We start from the raw sequence: 21,787 nt of genomic DNA, 5'->3' as shown, positions 1-21,787 counted from the left end.
CTGCCCTCCCTAACATTGCAAACATCTAACTTCAAGTATTAACCCCTAATCTGCCGATCGGAGCTCACCGCTACTCTAATAAATTTTTTAACCCCTAAAGCTAATTCTAACCCTAACCCTAACACCCCCCTAAGTTAAATATAATTTTATTCTAACGAAATAAATTAACTATTATTAAATAACTTGTTCCTATTTAAAGCTAAATACTTACCTGTAAAATAAACCCTAATAAATAAATTATAATTATATTGTAGCTATTTTAGGATTAATATTTATTTTACAGGCAACTTTGTAATTATTTTAACCAGGTACAATAGCTATTAAATAGTTAATAACTATTTAATAGTTACCTAGTTAAAATAATAACAAAATTACCTGTAAAATAAATCCTAACCTAAGTTACAATTAAACCTAACACTACACTATCAATAAATAAATTAAATAAAATACCTCCAATTACCTACAATTAAACCTAACACTACACTATCAATACATTAATTAAATACAATACCTACAAATAACTACAATTAAATAAACTAACTAAAGTACAAAACATAAAAAAGAACTAAGTTACAAAAAATAAAAAAATATTTACAAACATTAGAAAAATATTACAACAATTTTAAACTAATTACACCTACTCTAAGCCCCCTAATAAAATAACAAAGCCCCCCAAAATAAAAAAATGCCCTACCCTATTCTAAATTAAAAAAGTTCAAAGCTCTTTTACCTTACCAGCCCTTAAAAGGACCTTTTGTGGGGCATGCCCCAAAGAATTCAGCTCTTTTGCCTGTAAAAAAAAACATACAATACCCCCCCCCAACATTACAACCCACCACCCACATACCCCTAATCTAACCCAAACCCCCCTTAAATAAACCTAACACTAAGCCCCTGAAGATCTTCCTACCTTATCTTCACCTCGCCGGGTATCACCGATCGGTCCTAGCTCCGAAATCTTCATCCAACCCAAGCGGGGGCTGGCGATCCATAATCCTGCGGCTGAAGAGGTCCAGAAGAGGCTCCAAAGTCTTCATCCTATCCGGGAAGAAGAGGCGATCCAGACCGGCAACCATCTTGATCCAAGCGGCATCTTCTATCTTCATCCGATGGGGAACGGCTCCATCGTGAAAACCTCCAGCGCGGATCAATCTTCTTCCTCCGACGTCCAACATAAGAATGACGGTTCCTTTAAGGGACGTCATCCAAGATGGCGTCCCTCGAATTCCGATTGGCTGATATTATTCTATCAGCCAATCGGAATTAAGGTAGGAAAATTCTGATTGGCTGATTGAATCAGCCAATCAGAATCAAGTTCAATCCGATTGGCTGATCCGATCAGCCAATCAGATTGAGCTCGCATTCTATTGGCTGATCGGAACAGCCAATAGAATGCGAGCTCAATCTGATTGGCTGATTGGATCAGCCAATCGGATTGAACTTGATTCTGATTGGCTGATTCCATCAGCCAATCAGAATTTACCTACCTTAATTCCGATTGGCTGATAGAATCCTATCAGCCAATCGGAATTCGAGGGACGCCATCTTGGATGACGTCCCTTAAAGGAACCGTCATTCTTCAGTTGGACGTCGGAGGAAGAAGATTGATCCGCGCTGGAGGTCTTCACGATGGAGCCGTTCCTAATCGGATGAAGATAGAAGATGCCGCTTGGATCAAGATGGTTGCCGGTCTGGATCGCCTCTTCTTCCCGGATAGGATGAAGACTTTGGAGCCTCTTCTGGACCTCTTCAGCCGCAGGATTATGGATCGCCAGCCCCCGCTTGGGTTGGATGAAGATTTCGGAGCCAGGACCGATCGGTGATACCCAGCGAGGTGAAGATAAGGTAGGAAGATCTTCAGGGGCTTAGTGTTAGGTTTATTTAAGGGGGGTTTGGGTTAGATTAGGGGTATGTGGGTGGTGGGTTGTAATGTTGGGGGGGGGTATTGTATGTTTTTTTTTACAGGCAAAAGAGCTGAATTCTTTGGGGCATGCCCCACAAAAGGTCCTTTTAAGGGCTGGTAAGGTAAAAGAGCTTTGAACTTTTTTAATTTAGAATAGGGTAGGGCATTTTTTTATTTTGGGGGGATTTGTTATTTTATTAGGGGGCTTAGAGTAGGTGTAATTAGTTTAAAATTGTTGTAATATTTTTCTAATGTTTGTAAATATTTTTTTATTTTTTGTAACTTAGTTCTTTTTTATTTTTTGTACTTTAGTTAGTTTAATTAATTGTAGTTATTTGTAGGTATTGTATTTAATTAATGTATTGATAGTGTAGTGTTAGGTTTAATTGTAGGTAATTGTAGGTATTTTATTTAATTAATTTATTGATAGTGTAGTGTTAGGTTTAATTGTAACTTAGGTTAGGATTTATTTTACAGGTAATTTTGTAATTATTTTAACTAGGTAACTATTAAATAGTTCTTAACTATTTAATAGCTATTGTACCTGGTTAAAATAATTACAAAGTTGCCTGTAAAATAAATATTAATCCTAAAATAGCTACAATATAATTATAATTTATATTGTAGCTATATTAGGGTTTATTTTACAGGTAAGTATTTAGCTTTAAATAGGAATAAGTTATTTAATAAGAGTTAATTTATTTTGTTAGAATAAAATTATATTTAACTTAGGGGGGTGTTAGGGTTAGGGTTAGAATTAGCTTTAGGGGTTAAAAAATTTATTAGAGTAGCGGTGAGCTCCGATCTGCAGATTAGGGGTTAATACTTGAAGTTAGGTGTCAGCGATGCTAGGGAGGGCAGATTAGGGGTTAATACTATTTATTATAGGGTTATTGAGGCGGAAGTGAGGCGGATTAGGGGTTAATAACTTTATTATAGTAGCGGTGGGGTCCGCTCGGCAGATTAGGGGTTAATAAGTGTAGGCAGGTGGAGGCGACGTTGAGGGGGGCAGATTAGGGGTTAATAAATATAATATAGGGGTCGGCAGTATTAGGGGCAGCAGATTAGGGGTACATAAGGATAACGTAGGTGGCGGCGCTTTGCAGTCGGCAGATTAGGGGTTAATTATTGTAGGTAGCTGGCGGCAACGTTGTGGGGGGCAGGTTAGGGGTTAATAAATATAATATAGGGGTCGGCGGTGTTAGGGGCAGCAGATTAGGGGTACATAAGGATAATGTAGGTGGCGGTCGGCAGATTAGGGGTTAAAAAAAATTAATAGAGTGGCGGCGATGTGGGGGGACCTCGGTTTAGGGGTACATAGGTAGTTTATGGGTGTTAGTGTACTTTAGAGCACAGTAGTTAAGAGCTTGATGAACCGGCGTTAGCCCATAAAGCTCTTAACTACTGACTTTTTTCTGCGGCTGGAGTTTGGTTGTTAGATCTCTAACGCTCACTTCAGCCACGACTCTAAATACCGGCGTTAGAAAGATCCCATTGAAAAGATAGGATACGCAATTGACGTAAGGGGATCTGCGGTATGGAAAAGTCGCGGCTGGAAAGTGAGCGTTAGACCCTTTCCTGACTGACTCCAAATACCAGCGGGCGGTAAAAAACAGTGTTAGGAGCCTCTAACGCTGGTTTTGACGGCTACCGCCCAACTCTAAATCTAGGCGTAAGTGTTTACCCTGTCCCCTGCAGACACCAATGTTAGCTCCAGAGCAGCAATGCACTACTTGATGATAGATGAACAGATCTGGCGAACCAATGACAAGAGGCATATGTGCATAGCCACAGTCTCACAGTCTTATGCTATATACACCCGCGGACGCTGGCGCGCGTCACCTTTTGAAAAAGCCGTAACCTACGCTGCGAAACATGTTAAAGGAGGGTTGTTAGATGTACAACACTTTAACGTTTTTAATTTAAGCAATGAGATGCGATGCAAATGTTGATTAAGAAATATTTTCTAAAAATAAGCACTCTGTGGATCTGTATGTGAATATATCCCAATATATAGCCAAACGCAACCCCTTTAGCTATGGTGTATTTAACTATTTAATGGTGGAATAATCTGCCGCATAGGGCAAACGTATGAATGGTTTTGTCATACCCCTATTCTCATTATTTGAATACAAAATAAACGGAACAATCACCAGGTCAGTGTCTGCTTATATGTAGGCATTTACAATACCAGACAATATTATGAGAGGTGTATAATAGTAACACCGGAGTAACTAAAGATCGATTTATTTATTTATTCCATCAGCTCCTGATATTTTGTGAGCGTGTATAGTGCTGCACATTGACCAAGTGTGATACTTACTCTATCTTTTTGTTACAATTTACTGTGCAACAATCCTACAGTAACGTCCATGATGCACTGTGATTCAGACAGTTAACTAATAGAGGTTCCTTCCAGGTGCACAACCACAATTAAAATTCCTATACAAATTGAACTGGAATTAAAGCTAATACACCAGATAATATTAAGAAAGGTGCAAAACAGTAATACCTGAGTAATTACTATTTATTTCATCAGCTCTGAACGCTTTGTGGGCATGTATAGTGCTGCCCATTAGCCTACTGTGATACATACTCAATCTTTCTGCTGCAATTTATTGGGCAACATCTCTATAATAATGTCCGTGACACACTGTGAATTAAATATTTAGGCAATAGAGGTTTCTGCTGCACAACTGTATACAAAATTCCTATGTAACCCGAATTGTAATTAACGCTAGAGCTATGAATACCCAGCTGTAGGTAATCATAATACTATACAACACTGTCAGAAGGGTAGAGTAGCAACATCAGATTAATAAAAGGTTGATTTAGTAACTTACCACAAGGGCAATAGCGGATTAATCAAATATTGATTTATATACTTATCAGCCTTCTACTTTTTGTAGGCTTTATTAATATTATTCACCATCTTAAGGTGACCCACACCTAATCTATCTATTGCAAATCATTTTATAACAATTTGACAACACGGTCTAATAACTTAATTTATTCATTAACCCTTCATTTAGTCAGACTCATCTCACTGGCACAATTTAGGAATTTAACTTTTATCCCTCACCCCAACTTATCTTCACCAGTAAATATCAGACAGAATCAGTAAACAGGTTAAATATAGTACCCTCTATGTACCAGCTATCTATATCAGTGTGCAGCTACCGAATAGCAGGTATAGAGGTTCCCAGTGGCTATTGGTACTCTATAACACATTAATATTTTAACCTTTGATAGGTCCAGTATTGACTGTTATTCTATTACAAGCATATTAGGTTTTGACACACAATTCAAGATACGTCTCTATAGTTATAATCCGATCACCAGTAGTGCAGAAATAGCATTTTGATAACGCATCTCTGAATCCCATTTGTGTTTTTAATTTCACACAACTGTTTTAGTTTTTGCAATAAAAGCTATGTTTTAAACAAAGACTAGGTTTTCTACCCCTTGCAAAATGATGTCCTCAATATAAGGGGAGACTGAAGTGCTACAAAGGTGCATACTTTCTAGTCCAATATCTTTGACTCAACTCTGTAAATTTTACTTATGCACAAACACTCTAGCCTGAAGGTATACTACACTATAAACCATATAGGGCATCCCCACATTATCTGTGTAGGGCTATTGCAACTCTTTGTTTGTGTACAGTCTCCTGAGCCTACAAAGGTATGCTTTTCAAAAAAGTATCCACGAGAACAAAATCTAATTGTAGTAAACTGAAAAATATCTTAAAATTAAATATGCTATCTGAATCATGAAAATGTAATTTTGACCTTCACGTCCTTTTAAGATTGTGATTTGTTTGCAATCTTTGTTTCTTTTTGCTTTGCAATGGGTAACCAGTATTACTTATTAGCGTCACACTCGCATGGCTCTAAAGGGGTTAATTGGTTGAGGTGTAAATGAGCGCACCCCTGTGACAAGTGTATAAACCACAACAGGTAACTGTGCTATTTGGGTTTACCATGCCTTCTCCTTTTGCCCTTTTCAGATTAGACCTGTAGATTAGATATCAATAACTAAAGATCTGCATGTATCAGAGAGTTCTGTTTGCAGTATTTCATGTACAAGTTCTGTGCTTTTATTTCCTATCTACTGGTTTTTAGAGCTTAAAGTGCTGTGTGTTTTTAGCAGTCTCACGTTTTTTTCAAGGGAAACATTAGAATTTCCATAATTATTTTTAAATTATATTGATTTTAATATTACTTACATTTAATTGTGACTTACTTTGTATTATTTGTATGTTTTTTTTTATTCATTAAACTGTGGCTACATTTACAAACCTGGTTAGTTTATAAAAGCTGATTCACATTGTGTTGATTTAATATTCTAGCAGAAATCTTTTAAGTCTCCTCCAGCACTCTATTTATAATTATCACTAGAGATTTGTTTGTTTTTTACATATTTTCTTGATTAGTTTATATAATAAGTGCTTTGAACCTGTTTAAGTGATTCCTTTTTAAACATATAGATAGATAGATAGATAGATAGATAGATAGATAGATAGATAGATGATAGATAGATAGATAGATAGATGATAGATGATAGATGTTTGGCAGCTTGTAAAATGGTGAATAAAGCTGTATATAATGGTTATCATTAAAATATATAAAACTGGAGATGCCTGAGTTTTTAGTATTCATAGTTATCTACAACTTTGTGTTGACTGCTCCTTTGATCAATCTACCTGCCTGCTATAATTCCATGTGTACAATAATGAAAAACAAACTAAATAGTGAATAATGGCTTTAAATCAATTTTAAAAGTTATGTTACTTGGTGTTTAAAAGTTATGTTTGATTGGCATCCAAGCAGATTGTTTACCAAAACCACCAAGTTGTCGTTTATCTCAATTTCCTTTTTTATTCTTCCTTTGTGATGTTTACCCCCACGAAACCTTCACCCTCAAGGTGAAATCAGAGAAGCCATATATAATCCCCCACAAAAGTCTTGACTTCCATGCTAGGCATCTTTCCCATGTAATCTTTGGATCTCAGACAAATTAGTACTGGCCTCTGTCCAGTGCTGAAAATATGTGCTGCCATTTACAAATCAAAGAGAAACCATTTAAACTAACACAGCTACTTTTGTATCTGATAGATTTGAATTCTTCTCTAATCATTTAGCATACAGATTTAGCTAAATTAAATTATTCAGATGTAATGGGAGGTGAGAAATCAGAACCATGTTGGGTTTTTATTTTGCTGTATTTGTGTGTGATTTTATTTCAAATGCTTATCTTTAAAAAAGATAAAAAAGGAGGGGATGTGGTTCTCTGGGAAAAAAAAACAGTCCCAATTAAAGAGACATGATCGCGTGATCTCAATGATGGGTTCAGGTCAGGGGGGAGTGCCTATGTCAGCTAAATTAAAACAACCAACTAAAAATTACATAAGCCAAAAAACAGAATTTATGCTTACCTGATAAATTACTTTCTCCAACGGTGTGTCCGGTCCACGGCGTCATCCTTACTTGTGGGATATTCTCTTCCCCAACAGGAAATGGCAAAGAGTCCCAGCAAAGCTGGTCACATGATCCCTCCTAGGCTCCGCCCACCCCAGTCATTCGACCGACGGACAGGAGGAAATATATATAGGAGAAACCATATGATACCGTGGTGACTGTAGTTAGAGAAAATAATTCATCAGACCTGATTAAAAAACCAGGGCGGGCCGTGGACCGGACACACCATTGGAGAAAGTAATTTATCAGGTAAGCATAAATTCTGTTTTCTCCAACATTGGTGTGTCCGGTCCACGGCGTCATCCTTACTTGTGGGAACCAATACCAAAGCTTTAGGACACGGATGAAGGGAGGGAGCAAATCAGGTCACCTAAACGGAAGGAACCACAGCTTGCAAAACCTTTCTCCCAAAAATAGCCTCCGAAGAAGCAAAAGTATCAAATTTGTTCTTGAAGGCCCATGTGGAAGCCACAGCCCTAGTGGAGTGAGCTGTGATTCTTTCAGGAGGCTGCCGTCCGGCAGTCTCATAAGCCAATCGGATGATGCTTTTAAGCCAAAAGGAAAGAGAGGTAGAAGTCGCTTTTTGACCTCTCCTTTTACCAGAATAAACAACAAACAAGGAAGATGTTTGTCTGAAATCTTTAGTAGCCTCTAAATAGAACTTTAGAGCACGGACAACGTCCAAATTGTGTAACAAACGTTCCTTCTTTGAAACTGGATTCGGACACAAAGAAGGTACAACTATCTCCTGGTTAATATTTTTGTTAGAAACAACTTTAGGAAGAAAACCAGGCTTAGTACGCAAAACCACCTTATCTGCATGGAACACCAGATAAGGAGGAGAACACTGCAGAGCAGATAACTCTGAAACTCTTCTAGCAGAAGAAATTGCAACCAAAAACAAAACTTTCCAAGATAGTAACTTAATATCTATGGAATGTAAGGGTTCAAACGGAACCCCTTGAAGAACTGAAAGAACTAGATTTAGACTCCAGGGAGGAGTCAAAGGTCTGTAAACAGGCTTGATCCTAACCAGAGCCTGAACAAATGCTTGAACATCTGGCACAGCTGCCAGTCTTTTGTGTAGTAAGACAGATAAAGCAGAGATCTGTCCCTTTAGGGAACTTGCAGATAATCCTTTCTCCAAACCTTCTTGAAGAAAGGAGAGAATCTTAGGAATTTTTATCTTATTCCATGGGAATCCTTTGGATTCACACCAACAGATATATTTTTTCCATATTTTATGGTAAATTTTTCTAGTTACAGGTTTTCTGGCCTGAACCAGAGTATCTATCACCGAATCTGAAAACCCACGCTTTGATAGAATCAAGCGTTCAATCTCCAAGCCGTCAGTTGGAGGGAGACCAGATTTGGGTGTTCGAATGGACCTTGAAAAAGAAGGTCCTGTCTCAAAGGTAGCTTCCATGGTGGAGCCGATGACATATTCACCAGGTCTGCATACCAAGTCCTGCGTGGCCACGCAGGAGCTATCAAGATCACCGAGGCCCTCTCCTGATTGATCCTGGCTACCAGCCTGGGAATGAGAGGAAACAGTGGGAATACGTAAGCTAGGTTGAAAGTCCAAGGTGCTACTAGTGCATCTACTAGAGTCGCCTTGGGATCCCTGGATCTGGACCCGTAGCAAGGAACCTTGAAGTTCTGACGAGACGCCATCAGATCCATGTCTGGAATGCCCCATAATTGAGTTATTTGGGCAAAGATTTCCGGATGGAGTTCCCACTCCCCCGGATGAAATGTCTGACGACTCAGAAAATCCGCTTCCCAATTTTCCACTCCTGGGATGTGGATCGCAGACAAGTGGCAGGAGTGATCCTCCGCCCATTGAATTATTTTGGTCACTTCTTTCATCGCCAGGGAACTCTTTGTTCCCCCTTGATGATTGATATAAGCAACAGTCGTCATGTTGTCTGATTGGAACCTTATGAATTTGGCCTTTGCTAGTTGAGGCCAAGCTCTGAGAGCATTGAATATTGCTCTCAGTTCCAGAATGTTTATCGGGAGAAGAGACTCTTCCCGAGACCATAGACCCTGAGCTTTCAGGGATTCCCAGACCGCACCCCAGCCCACTAGACTGGCGTCGGTCGTGACAATGACCCACTCTGGCCTGCGGAAGCTCATTCCCTGGGACAGATGGTCCAGGGTCAGCCACCAACGGAGTGAATCTCTGGTCTTTTGATCTACTTGAATCATTGGAGACAAGTCTGTATAATCCCCATTCCACTGTTTGAGCATGCACAGTTGTAATGGTCTTAGATGAATTCGTGCAAAAGGAACTATGTCCATTGTTGCAACCATCAATCCTATTACTTCCATGCACTGCGCTATGGAAGGACGAGGAACAGAATGAAGCACTTGACAAGAGCTTAGAAGTTTTGATTTTCTGACCTCTGTCAGAAAAATCCTCATTTCTAAGGAATCTATTATTGTTCCCAAGAAGGGAACTCTTGTTGACGGGGACAGAGAACTCTTTTCTTTGTTCACCTTCCATCCGTGAGATGTGAGAAAGGCTAGAACGATGTCCGTATGAGCCTTTGCCTTTGACAGAGACGACGCTTGTATTAGAATGTCGTCCAAGTAAGGTACTACTGCAATGCCCCTTGGTCTTAGAACCGCTAGAAGGGACCCTAGCACCTTTGTGAAAATCCTTGGAGCAGTGGCTAATCCGAATAGAAGAGCCACAAACTGGTAATGTTTGTCCAGAAAAGCGAACCTTAGGAACTGATGATGTTCCTTGTGGATAGGGATATGTAGGTACGCATCCTTTAGATCCACGGTAGTCATAAATTGACTTTCCTGGATGGTGGGTAGAATCGTTTGAATAGTTTCCATTTTGAACGATGGTACCCTGAGAAATTTGTTTAGGATCTTCAAATCCAAAATTGGTCTGAACGTTCCCTCTTTTTTGGGAACTAAGAACAGATTGGAATAAAATCCCATTCCTTGTTCCTTTATTGGAACTGGGTGTATCACTCCCATCTTTAACAGGTCTTCTACACAATGTAAGAATGCCTGTCTCTTTATTTGGTTTGAGGATAAGTGAGACTTGTGGAACCTTCCCCTTGGGGGTAGTTCCTTGAATTCCAGGAGATAACCTTGAGAAACTATTTCTAGCGCCCAAGGATCCTGAACATCTCTTGCCCAAGCCTGAGCAAAGAGAGAGAGTCTGCCCCCCACCAGATCCGGTCCCGGATCGGGGGCTACTCCTTCATGCTGTCTTGTTAGCAGTGGCAGGCTTCTTGGCCTGCTTACCTTTGTTCCAGCCTTGCATTGGTTTCCAGGCTGGTTTGGGTTGTGAGGCATTACCCTCTTGCTTAGAGGATGCAGAATTAGAGGCTGGTCCATTTCTGCGAAAGGGACGAAAATTAGGCTTATTTTTAGCCTTAAAAGACCTATCCTGTGGAAGGGCGTGGCCCTTTCCCCCAGTGATGTCTGAAATAATCTCTTTCAAATCAGGTCCAAATAAAGTTTTACCTTTGAAAGGAATGTTAAGTAATTTTGTCTTGGATGACACATCCGCTGACCAAGACTTTAGCCAAAGCGCTCTGCGCGCCACAATAGCAAACCCTGAATTTTTTGCCGCTAATTTTGCTAATTGCAAAGCGGCATCTAAAATAAAAGAGTTAGCCAATTTAAGTGCGTGAACTCTGTCCATAACCTCCTCATATGGAGTTTCTCTACTGAGCGACTTTTCTAGTTCCTCGAACCAGAACCACGCTGCCGTAGTGACAGGAACAATGCATGAAATTGGTTGTAGAAGGTAGCCTTGCTGTACAAAAATCTTTTTAAGCAAACCTTCCAATTTTTTATCCATAGGATCTTTGAAAGCACAACTATCTTCGATAGGAATAGTAGTGCGTTTGTTTAGAGTAGAAACTGCCGCCTCGACCTTGGGGACTGTCTGCCATAAGTCCTTTCTGGGGTCGACCATAGGAAATAATTTCTTAAATATAGGGGGAGGAACAAAAGGTATGCCGGGCTTTTCCCACTCTTTATTTACTATGTCCGCCACCCGCTTGGGTATAGGAAAAGCGTTTGAGGGAACCGGAACCTCTAGGAAACTGTCCATCTTGCATAATTTCTCTGGAATGACCAAATTGTCACAATCATCCAGAGTAGATAACACCTCCTTAAGCAGTGCGCGGAGATGTTCTAATTTAAATTTAAATGTCACAACATCAGGTTCAGCTTGATGAGAAATTTTTCCTGAATCTGAAATTTCTCCCTCAGACAAAACCTCCCTCATGGCCCCTTCAGATCGGTGTGAGGGTATGACAGAACAATTATCATCAGCGTCCTCTTGCTCTTCAGTGTTTAAAACAGAGCAATCGCGCTTTCTCTGATAAGTAGGCATTTTGGATAAAAGATTTGCTATGGAGTTATCCATTACAGCCGTTAATTGTTGCATGGTAATAAGTATTGGCGCACTAGATGTACTAGGGGCCTCCTGCATGGGCAAAACTGGTGTAGACACAGTAGGAGATGATGTAGTATCATGTTTACTCCCCTCATTTGAGGAATCATCTTGGGCAATATCATTATTTGTGGCAGTACTGTCCTTACTTTGTTTGGACGCTATGGCACAATTATCACATAAATTTAAATGGGGAGACACATTGGCTTTCATACATATAGAACATAGCTTATCTGAAGGTATAGACATGTTAAACAGGCTTAAACTTGTCAACAGTGCACAAAAAACGTTTTAAAATAAAACCGTTACTGTCACTTTAAATTTCAAACAGAAAACACTTTATTACTGAATATGTGAAAAAGTATGAAGGAATTGTTCAAAAATTACCAAATTTTCACCACAGTGTCTTAAAGCCTTAAAAGTATTGCACACCAAATTTCAGAGCTTTAACCCTTAAAATAACGGAACCGGAGCCGTTTTTCAATTTAACCCCTATAAAGTCCCAGATACAGTCTTTGCTAAGACCCAACCAAGCCCTGAGGGGAATATGATACCAAATGACGTCTTCTAAAAGCTTTTTCAGAGATTCTTAGATCCACACACATGCATCTGCATGCCCTGTTCTCAAAAAACAACTGCGCATTAATGGCGCGAAAATGAGGCTCAGTCTATGACTAGAAAGGCCCCCTGACTGAAAAAGGTGTCCAATACAGTGCCTGCTGTTTTATAAACGTTCCCCAAGATTATAAATGTCAATTGTTAGCCTAAATTTGAATAATATGCACAAATAAAGCAATCGATTTAGCCCATAAAAATGTCTACCAGTTTTTTAGCCCATAATAAGCCCTTTATTCTGTTTGTTTTTGACTAAGAAAATGGCTTACCGGTCCCCATGAGGGGAAATGACAGCCTTCCAGCATTACACAGTCTTGTTAGAAATATGGCTAGTCATACCTTAAGCAGAAAAGTCTGCTAACTGTTTCCCCCAACTGAAGTTACTTCATCTCAACAGTCCTATGTGGAAACAGCAACCGATTTTAGTTACTGTCTGCTAAAATCATCTTCCTCTTACAAACAGAAATCTTCATCCTTTTCTGTTTCAGAGTAAATAGTACATACCAGCACTATTTTAAAATAACAAACACTTGATAGAAGAATAAAAACTACATTTAAACACCAAAAAACTCTTAACCATCTCCGTGGAGATGTTGCCTGTGCAACGGCAAAGAGAATGACTGGGGTGGGCGGAGCCTAGGAGGGATCATGTGACCAGCTTTGCTGGGACTCTTTGCCATTTCCTGTTGGGGAAGAGAATATCCCACAAGTAAGGATGACGCCGTGGACCGGACACACCAATGTTGGAGAAATACATCTTTTTTTTTAACGCCTTTTATATTCAACACAATCACAAGCTAGGTAAAACCAGTGTTGTTCTAAGCTTTTGTGCTGCCATAGGCACTGAGACATCTTGAGACCCCCCACCCTAACCAACCGATGACCTTTATTTTAGCTTATATAGTTTTCTCATCTGGTGGCCAGGTACACATGCAACCCCCACTAGAAAACCAAAGAACATTGACTTGTAATATAATTAATAAATAAAACATTTTAAGAACATAGGAGTGGGGAGGTATCATGCCATAGAACTAACCATCAAGATTTGCTGTCCAGCCAAAAAATCATACTGCCCTAGGCATAGACTTACTTGGCCTAACACGAAATAAACATACAAATATTCTATCTCCCACATAAAAAATCCAAGATCTTGAGTAACTTTTAAGGATATTTTGTTTCAATTGTAAGAGGAAAGTGGGATAAAGCATATTTTTTTTATTCCATCTCTCTGAATTCCAAAACAGACTACAGATAGAGGATGACTGTGCCTGAGTACTTAACAGACTCTCTGGGTCACTATATTATCAATTTCATCAGAAGCAGAAAGATCCCAAAATTCTGGCCTTGCCCAACTGCTCATACCAGACTCTACCAACAGTGCAGAAAGATAAAAGGGAACAGGAGCGCAAACTCGATCCAAGTGAGTTTATTAAGAAGACATATATACATAGCGCATGTTCAATATGCACTTACAAGATAACAGTGGTAAAAATGGCACATAAGGTAAAACAGGCAAACAGGGACCAGTGATATCCGCTGGATGCTTTTACCGAGATCCCACCAGGTAACCTCCGGACCCCAACACCTCTGGTCTGTTCCAAATATGTATGACTGCGTGTCTTGAATTTGCACACAGAAATTAAAACCTCAACGTGTTTCCCCCGTTTTGCGAACGGCTTTATCAAGAGGACAGGTCAAATATACCTGTATGAGCCACCTATACTCTAATTAGAGGTGTTATAGACCAATCAAATCAGGAGGTGTTTTATCAACAGACACACACCCCTCTCAACTGATGTCACAATTCCAACAGGGGGATTAACCTCTAGTGTTCTGGAATGCTTAAAGGGACACTGTACCCAAATTTTTTCTTTTGTGATTCAGATAGAGCATGCAATTTTAAGCAACTTTCTAATTTACTCCTATTATCATTTTTTCTTCGTTCTCTTGCTATCTTTATATGAAAAAGAAGGCATCTAAGCTTTTTTCTAGGTTCAGAACTCTGGACAGCAGGTTTTGATTGGTGGATGCATTTATCCACCAATCAGCAAGGACAACCTAGGTTGTTCACCAAAAATGGGCTGGCATCTAAACTTACATTCTTGCATTTCAAATAAAGATAAAAAAGAGAATAAAGAACATTTGAAAATAGGAGTAAATTAGAAAGTTGCTTAAAATTGCATGCTCTATCTGAATCACAAAAGAAAAAATTTGGGTACAGTGTCCCTTTAACCCCTTAATGACAACTGACGTACCAGGTACGTCATGCATTAACAAGCAGTTAATGACAATGGACGTACCTGGTACGTCAGTTGTCTAACAGAGTGCTGGAAGTGATCACAATCACTTCCAGCAACTCTGAGGGTATTGCAGTGATGCCTCGATATGGAGGCATCCTGCAATACCCCTTTACAAGACTCCGTGGCCCTCTCTGCACCGGTAGTGATGGTGCCGATGGTGCCTTTGACCGGTGGGAGGAGGGAGCGTGTGCGCGCGCGTGCACGGGTGTGCGTGTGCATGTGGGCGCGCGTGCACGTGGGTGCACGTGCACATGCGCACATTAGCCACACTGACACCAATGAAAAAGTAAGGGGAAAAAAAGTTATTTTATTTTTTTTATATTTAAAAGGATCTGTGAGGGGGAGAAGGGTGGGGGTATTGTGGGGGGGCTGCTACACTACAGAAATAATTAAACACAAATAAAAGTTATAAATACAATTAAAATAAGTTTGGTTTGTGGGGCCAAACTGGGTACTGACAGACAGCTGCCAGTACCCAAGATGGCGGTAATTAGGTAGGGGAGAGGGTTAGAGAGCTGGAGGGGGGGATCAGGGAGGTTGGTGCTAAGGCAGGGGTCCATCACAACTAAAATATTTTATAATTTTTATTTAAAAAAAAAAAAAAAAACTCTTTTATTTAGTACTGGCAGACTTTCTGCCAGTACTTAAGATGGCGGTAACAATTGTGGGGTGGGGGAGGGAAGAGAGCTGTTTGGGAGGGATCAGGGGGTGGGATGTGTCAGGTGGGAGGCTGATCTCTAAAATTAACCCTGCAAGCTCCCTACAAGCTACCTAATTTAACCCCTTCACTGCTGGGCATAATTCACGTGTTGTGCGCAGCAGCATTTAGCGGCCTTCTAATTACCAAAAAGCAACGCCAAAGCCATATAAATCTGCTATTTCTGAACAAAGGGGATCCCAGAGAAGCTTTTACAACAATTTCTGCCATAATTGCACAAGCTGTTTGTAAATAATTTCAGTGAGAAACCTAAAATTGTGAAAAATGTAAAGTTTTTTTTTTTTATTTGCTCGCATTTGGCGGTGAAATGGTGGCATAAAATATACCAAAATGGGCCTAGATCAATACTTGGGGTTGTCTACTACACTACACTAAAGCTAAAATTAACCCTACAAGCTCCCTACAAGCTCCCTAATTAACCCCTTCACTCCTGGGCATAAAACATGTGTTTGGGTTAGATTAGGGGTATGTGGGTGGTGGGTTGTAATGTTGGGGGGGTATTGTATGTTTTTTTTTACAGGCAAAAGAGCTGAATTTTTTGGGGCATGCCCTGCAAAGGGCCCTTTTAAGGGCTGGTAAGGTAAAAGAGCTTTAAACTTTTGTAATTTAGAATAGGGTAGGGCATTTTTTTTATTTTGGGGGGCTTTGTTATTTTATTAGGGGGCTTAGAGTAGGTGTAATTAGTTTAAAATTGTTGTAATTTTTTTCTAATGTTTGTAAATATTTTTTTATTTTTTGTAACTTAGTTCTTTTTTATTTTTTGTACTTTAGTTTATTTAATTGTATTTATTTGTAGGAATTGTATTTAATTTATTTATTGATAGTGTAGTGTTAGGTTTAATTGTAGATAATTGTAGGTATTTTATTTAATTAATTTATTGATAGTGTAGTGTTAGGTTTAATTGTAACTTAGGTTAGGATTTATTTTACAGGTAATTTTGTTATTATTTTAACTAGGTAGCTATTAAATAGTTCTTAACTATTTAATAGCTATTGTACCTGGTTAAAATAATTACAAAGTTGCCTGTAAAATAAATATTAATCCTAAAATAGCTACAATGTAATTATAATTTATATTGTAGCTATATTAGGGTTTATTTTACAGGTAAGTATTTAGCTTTAAATAGGAATAAGTTATTTAATAAGAGTTAATTTATTTCGTTAGAATAAAATTATATTTAACTTAGGGGGTTTTAGGGTTAGGGTTAGAATTAGCTTTAGGGGTTAAAACATTTATTAGAGTAGCGGTGAGCTCCGATCAGCAGATTAGGGGTTAATACTTGAAGTTAGGTGTCGGCAATGTTAGGGAGGGCAGATTAGGGGTTAATACTATTTCTTATAGGGTTATTGAGGCGGGAGTGAGGCGGATTAGGGGTTAATACATTTATTATAGTAGCGCTCAGGTCCGGTCGGCAGATTAGGGGTTAATAAGTGTAGTTAGGTGGAGGCGACGTTGGGGGCGGCAGATTAGGGGTTAATAAATATAATATAGGGGTCGGCGGTGTTAGGGGCAGCTGATTAGGGGTACATAGGGATAATGTAAGTAGCGGCGGTTTACGGAGCGGCAGATTAGGGGTTAAAAAAATATGCAGGTGTCAGCGATAGCGGGGGCGGCAGATTAAAGGTTAATAAGTGTAAGGTTAGGGGTGTTTAGACTCGGGGTACATGTTAGGGTGTTAGGTGCAGACGTAGGAAGTGTTTCCCCATAGGAAACAATGGGGCTGCGTTAGGAGCTGAACGCGGCTTTTTTGCAGGTGTTAGGTTTTTTTTCAGCTCAAACTGCCCCATTGTTTCCTATGGGGGAATCGTGCATGAGCACGTTTTTTAGGCTGGCCGCGTCCGAAAGCACCGCTGGTATCGAGAGTTGCAGTGGCGTTAAATTATGCTCTACGCTCCCTTTTTGGAGCCTAACGCACTGAAAACCCTGCCATTCTGTGAACTCTAAATACCAGCGGTATTTAAAAGGTGCGGGGAAAAAAAAGCACGCGTAGCTAACGCACCCCCTTGGCCGCAAAACTCCAAATCTAGGTGATAGGTAGCTTCAGGAACTGTCTGAAGCACAATATTGCAACAATTTTGCAAAAATCATTTTAAAATGTTCTACATTTCCAAGAGCACTAGCAGTGTTTGTACTTTATATAAGGTTCCCTACTAATCAATTTTTTTGTAGTATATATGCAGACAAAGAAAGTAAACTCTATTGAAAATGCAGCTAAATTGTAACTAAGAATGATTCAATTAGAAAACCCCTTCTAGTTACAGTATAGTTGACTTTGGAGGCGGACTGACTTGCTATTTGGAGTACATATTCTGAACTATATCTTAATTAAAATTCCTATCTGGGTTTGTACTGCAGTGTGCTTATACAGAACACCACTGTTGTAATAGGGCTAGAATATGTGAGTAGTGTTCCTAGAGTTTTATACTTCATTTTACTTCTGAGTGTCATCCATCAGACTGGAAGGGTACAAGATGGCTTCTCTCTGGATGCCAGGTTTGCACTTTGGAAGCGTGACCTGTTAATATGGAGCACCTTATGGGAGAATGTCTGGCATTAGTCTCTCCCACCACCTGAGTGGAGATGCAGTTCGGCCGAAGCGGCCTTGATGTAGGAGGGAGGTTATCTTGCAGATCAACACACTGGGTACGTGAGTGATGCTTATCTCTGCTGTCAAGATCTGCTCAAACTATATACGCATATCCTCTGCATGACTTTTGTGTGAGTGATGATTGGGGATTACTTTCTTGCTCCTCAGCTATAACACAGACCACCCGGTTGCATGTCTGTACAGTGGCACTTTACCCTAACCTAAGTGGATAATGTTGTATCCTAGAGGTGTTTGGATTTTTTCATGCCCCACTGAGTGAGCTATATCTTCTGCTTGTACTGTGCTTACTGAATGATGACTTTATCTTACTGCTTTATACTGTCTGCTATATACTTTGATTGAGTGCCTGAACAGTGTACAAGTATTCTCTGCTCAGTTTCCCAGCTCTGTTATGTGCATAGATCCCCAAGTCATCCTGCCCAGACAATGCCTGTGAGACACAAGTGCAGCAGGTTGTTGCACGCCCTTATAGTCCATGACTTGGCTTATTTATTTTCTGGCATCCTTCTATTTGTTTTTTGTATGTTATTTGTTTTTGTACTGTTATAAAATGTTATTTATGTAAAAGTAGCACTTGATATAGATGTTGTTTTGACGATGGAGATTGCTGGTTTATGTAAATGTAAAATAAAACTATATTGCACATTTATACTACTTTTAAGAGTGCTGATCTCCCTTACTTTTATACCAAAATTAGTTTATCTATTGGTATCTATCTTTTTGTATATGTATAGTAGAAATTTACTAAAAAAAATATTTTATAGCTTGGGCTGCTATCTTTAACATTTGTTATCTCAAGTATTGTCCAACTCTCCATTTTAGACCTCTGATAGATAAAGAATATTAGGTTATCTGAAATTTGCTTCCTTCTTTTGGTATCCTTTGGTGAATAGTAAGCTCATGAATGAAGAGTAGGCTCAAGAGCAACATTCCACTACTGGGAGCTAGCTGAACATATATAGTGAGCCAATGACAAAAGGAATATATTTGCCGTTACCAATCAGCAGCTAGCTCTCAGTAGCACATTGCTGCTCCAAAGAATTCCAAGAGAACAAAATAAATTAGATAACAGAAGTAATATATAAACTTTGTATTATTATTATGCTCTATTTATAAAGTGCCAATATATTCTACAGCGTTGACCATGGATACAATTACTGTAAATAAAATAAAACTTGTAAGGGACAAGACAAAATTAGACAAACAAGTGTAATTAAGGGTCCTGTTCATGTGGGATGTACAATCTAGAAGGGTGAGAAACAGGAGGTGAGGACTGCAAGGGTGAGAATGAGGTTAATACAGAGTTAGATGAGAGCAGCTATTAGGTAAGTTGAATTCTTTTTTTTTTTTCTTTTTCAAATTTTTTATTGAGGAAAAAAAATAAAATCATACAAAATATCCACGTACATAGGACCCCACCCCGTGGGGGCAAATTACAGAAATAAACAATACTCTTCAGACAATACACACATTACATCTATAATATGAGTCATAAACAGTAGCTCACATTTCAATAACTATAAGTAGGAATGGGCTGAGAGCCCAAAATAATACTAGCAGTGTTGTATTATCTATATGATTAATAGGCATATTAACTGACCTCAATTTTGTAAATTTTTGACATATAGGACCTCTTTCTGGTCCCCACAGCAATAACTTTCCATATATATGAAAAACAGTAGCTATCATAGTGCCGCCCATATAGCATGGACTATAAGAATTAAGGCTATGCAAAATAATGCTACACTCTTCTGAGGCCTAAAATATAAAATTGTCATAAGATCTCTATTAGGTCTATTAGGCATCATCAAAACAACTTAAACTTAACTATAGGATACCTTTTCAATACGTATAGTTTATATAACTATCAAGAATTGGGAAAAGGGAACTATCCTTGTAGGAACAGGACACACCAATCTGTTTTCATGGAGATATCGGGGAAAGGTCTTTAGGAATCTGCGTTCCACTTGTTTATATAAGTAAATAAAAATTTAGGCGGGGGGGGCGAATTTAGATTTAAAGGAGCCGCTTAAATATATTAGGGCAAAACTGGTAAAATGGAATGAGGAGCAAAACAGTTTGAATTCTCTCCAATCTCTAGGTACCTTTTAACACTTTAAGTAAGTAGAACAATCATATCAAAAATATTACAACCATGCTTGTGGAATAACTTGGGGACCTAGCAGTGATTTGGTGGCTTAATAGATGTAGTTTATAAGCCTTCCTATCTAAATTGAAACTAACTTTAGCTAATCTAGCACTCCCCTCCAGTGGATAGGATGAGAATCTTTAGTTTGTCTTTCTCTACAATAATTTATAGTCTCCATATTACAATGAAGAAATCAATTTTGACAATACATCAACTGTATGTTGTTGAGAAAAGTTTTTACTGTCTAATGACATCCACTAAATAAAGACATAGGGTGCTCAATTCAGGTTTACTAAAAACCTAGAGGTAGATCTTGAACAGGGAATAAGTTATCTAGTGGTTAATCTTAAAACTCCCACCGTGTGTGGGATAAATCGTAAATCGTACTATAAGGTCTTTGCTATAGAAGGCTCTATCTCCTTACCTCTAAGTATGAAACAGATATGAGCAGCAACTTAGAAACCACATACATGTGACACTAATGGGATAATTACCAACGCAACTTAGCAATGAGATAAGATAAAACTTAAACCTAAAATGGCACAAACTTTGCAGATAAATCAATTTAAAATCAAAATGTAAAAATATTGAGCTGCAAAAATTAGCTTGGCAAAATTTTGGGGATAGGGCAGCAACTCTTGTAAGGTCCAGCAGCATATGGAAAACAAATCACAAAATGTCCCCACATATATTAAAAGAACCACATATAATAGTATAACAATATAGTATACATCTTAGTAAAGATTTGCAGCGGTACTATGTCCAGCTCAAAAAAGGTGTCCTATATTAAAAAACAAACAAAAATAAAGTGTTCACATAAGGAAGTCTCTCATCGCTATGAGTTGCCAGAGACTCAGTAAAACAAGACAACGTCTATCCTATTCACACTACTTCAAAGGCTAGTAGGGTGGACCTTACTGTGTAGCGATGCGTTGAAAGTGAGCAATCCAGCCCCATGCTGGAGGAAGTAATTTGCAGGGAAATGCCTAGGCCCAGTTCAATGTTCAGCTCCACATTTGCGGGTATAACTTTATCAGACCAATCCTCTGACTGAGGTTGTACAGTTCTACTTGGCAAATGATCGCGTACATCTAGCGAGGTACTCTCCTCACATGTCACCCTGGGATTAGGTTGAACCCCCATCTCACACAATACAACAGGCTGCTCTCTCACCTCGCACGACCCAACCTCCATTTGTAGCCTTTATGTTCTAGTCCGGTACCATGTCCAATAATAGGAAGGCCTACTCAGTCTCCTGACGGAGCGTAGCAACTGAAATGGTTGAATATTGCCCATGGGGCTCTCTGGCCTGATCCGCTTTCTCGCAGGAACCAATAGGCACTCTTGGTGAAGTTTCGTCTTCAGAGGTAGTAATTGCGTCTTGTAACGCATCTAAAATAGCAATCTGACATACATCTAGGAGCCTACTTAGCTCAGCTGTTACCTTCGCAAGTAATGCCATGCTTCGTCACTCGGTATATCAAGGATCCAAGAAAAAAAGAATGGTCGTTCTGTAGCACAACGCAAAAAGTGTGTCCTTTGCTAAATAGCAACTTTTCTTAAATCGATGGTTTGAAACAG

General features: G+C 39.1%; 1 protein-coding gene across 1 annotated transcript in view; it reads right to left on the bottom strand.

Annotated features, from left to right (window-relative positions):
- The window catches only part of OTOG (otogelin), a 576,525-nt gene extending 555,125 nt beyond the window's left edge, over window positions 1–21,400 (bottom strand). The window contains 1 exon segment of the mRNA XM_053689346.1: window positions 21,125–21,400. Coding sequence (XP_053545321.1) covers window positions 21,125–21,400 — 276 coding nt within the window.
- Window positions 21,401–21,787: the final 387 nt, after the last annotated feature.

Source organism: Bombina bombina, chromosome 7, assembly GCF_027579735.1.
Source record: "Bombina bombina isolate aBomBom1 chromosome 7, aBomBom1.pri, whole genome shotgun sequence".
Classification (NCBI taxonomy): Eukaryota; Metazoa; Chordata; class Amphibia; order Anura; family Bombinatoridae; genus Bombina; species Bombina bombina.
The sequence above is the reverse complement of the archived record's forward strand: the minus strand, read 5'-3'. Positions and strand labels throughout refer to the sequence as shown.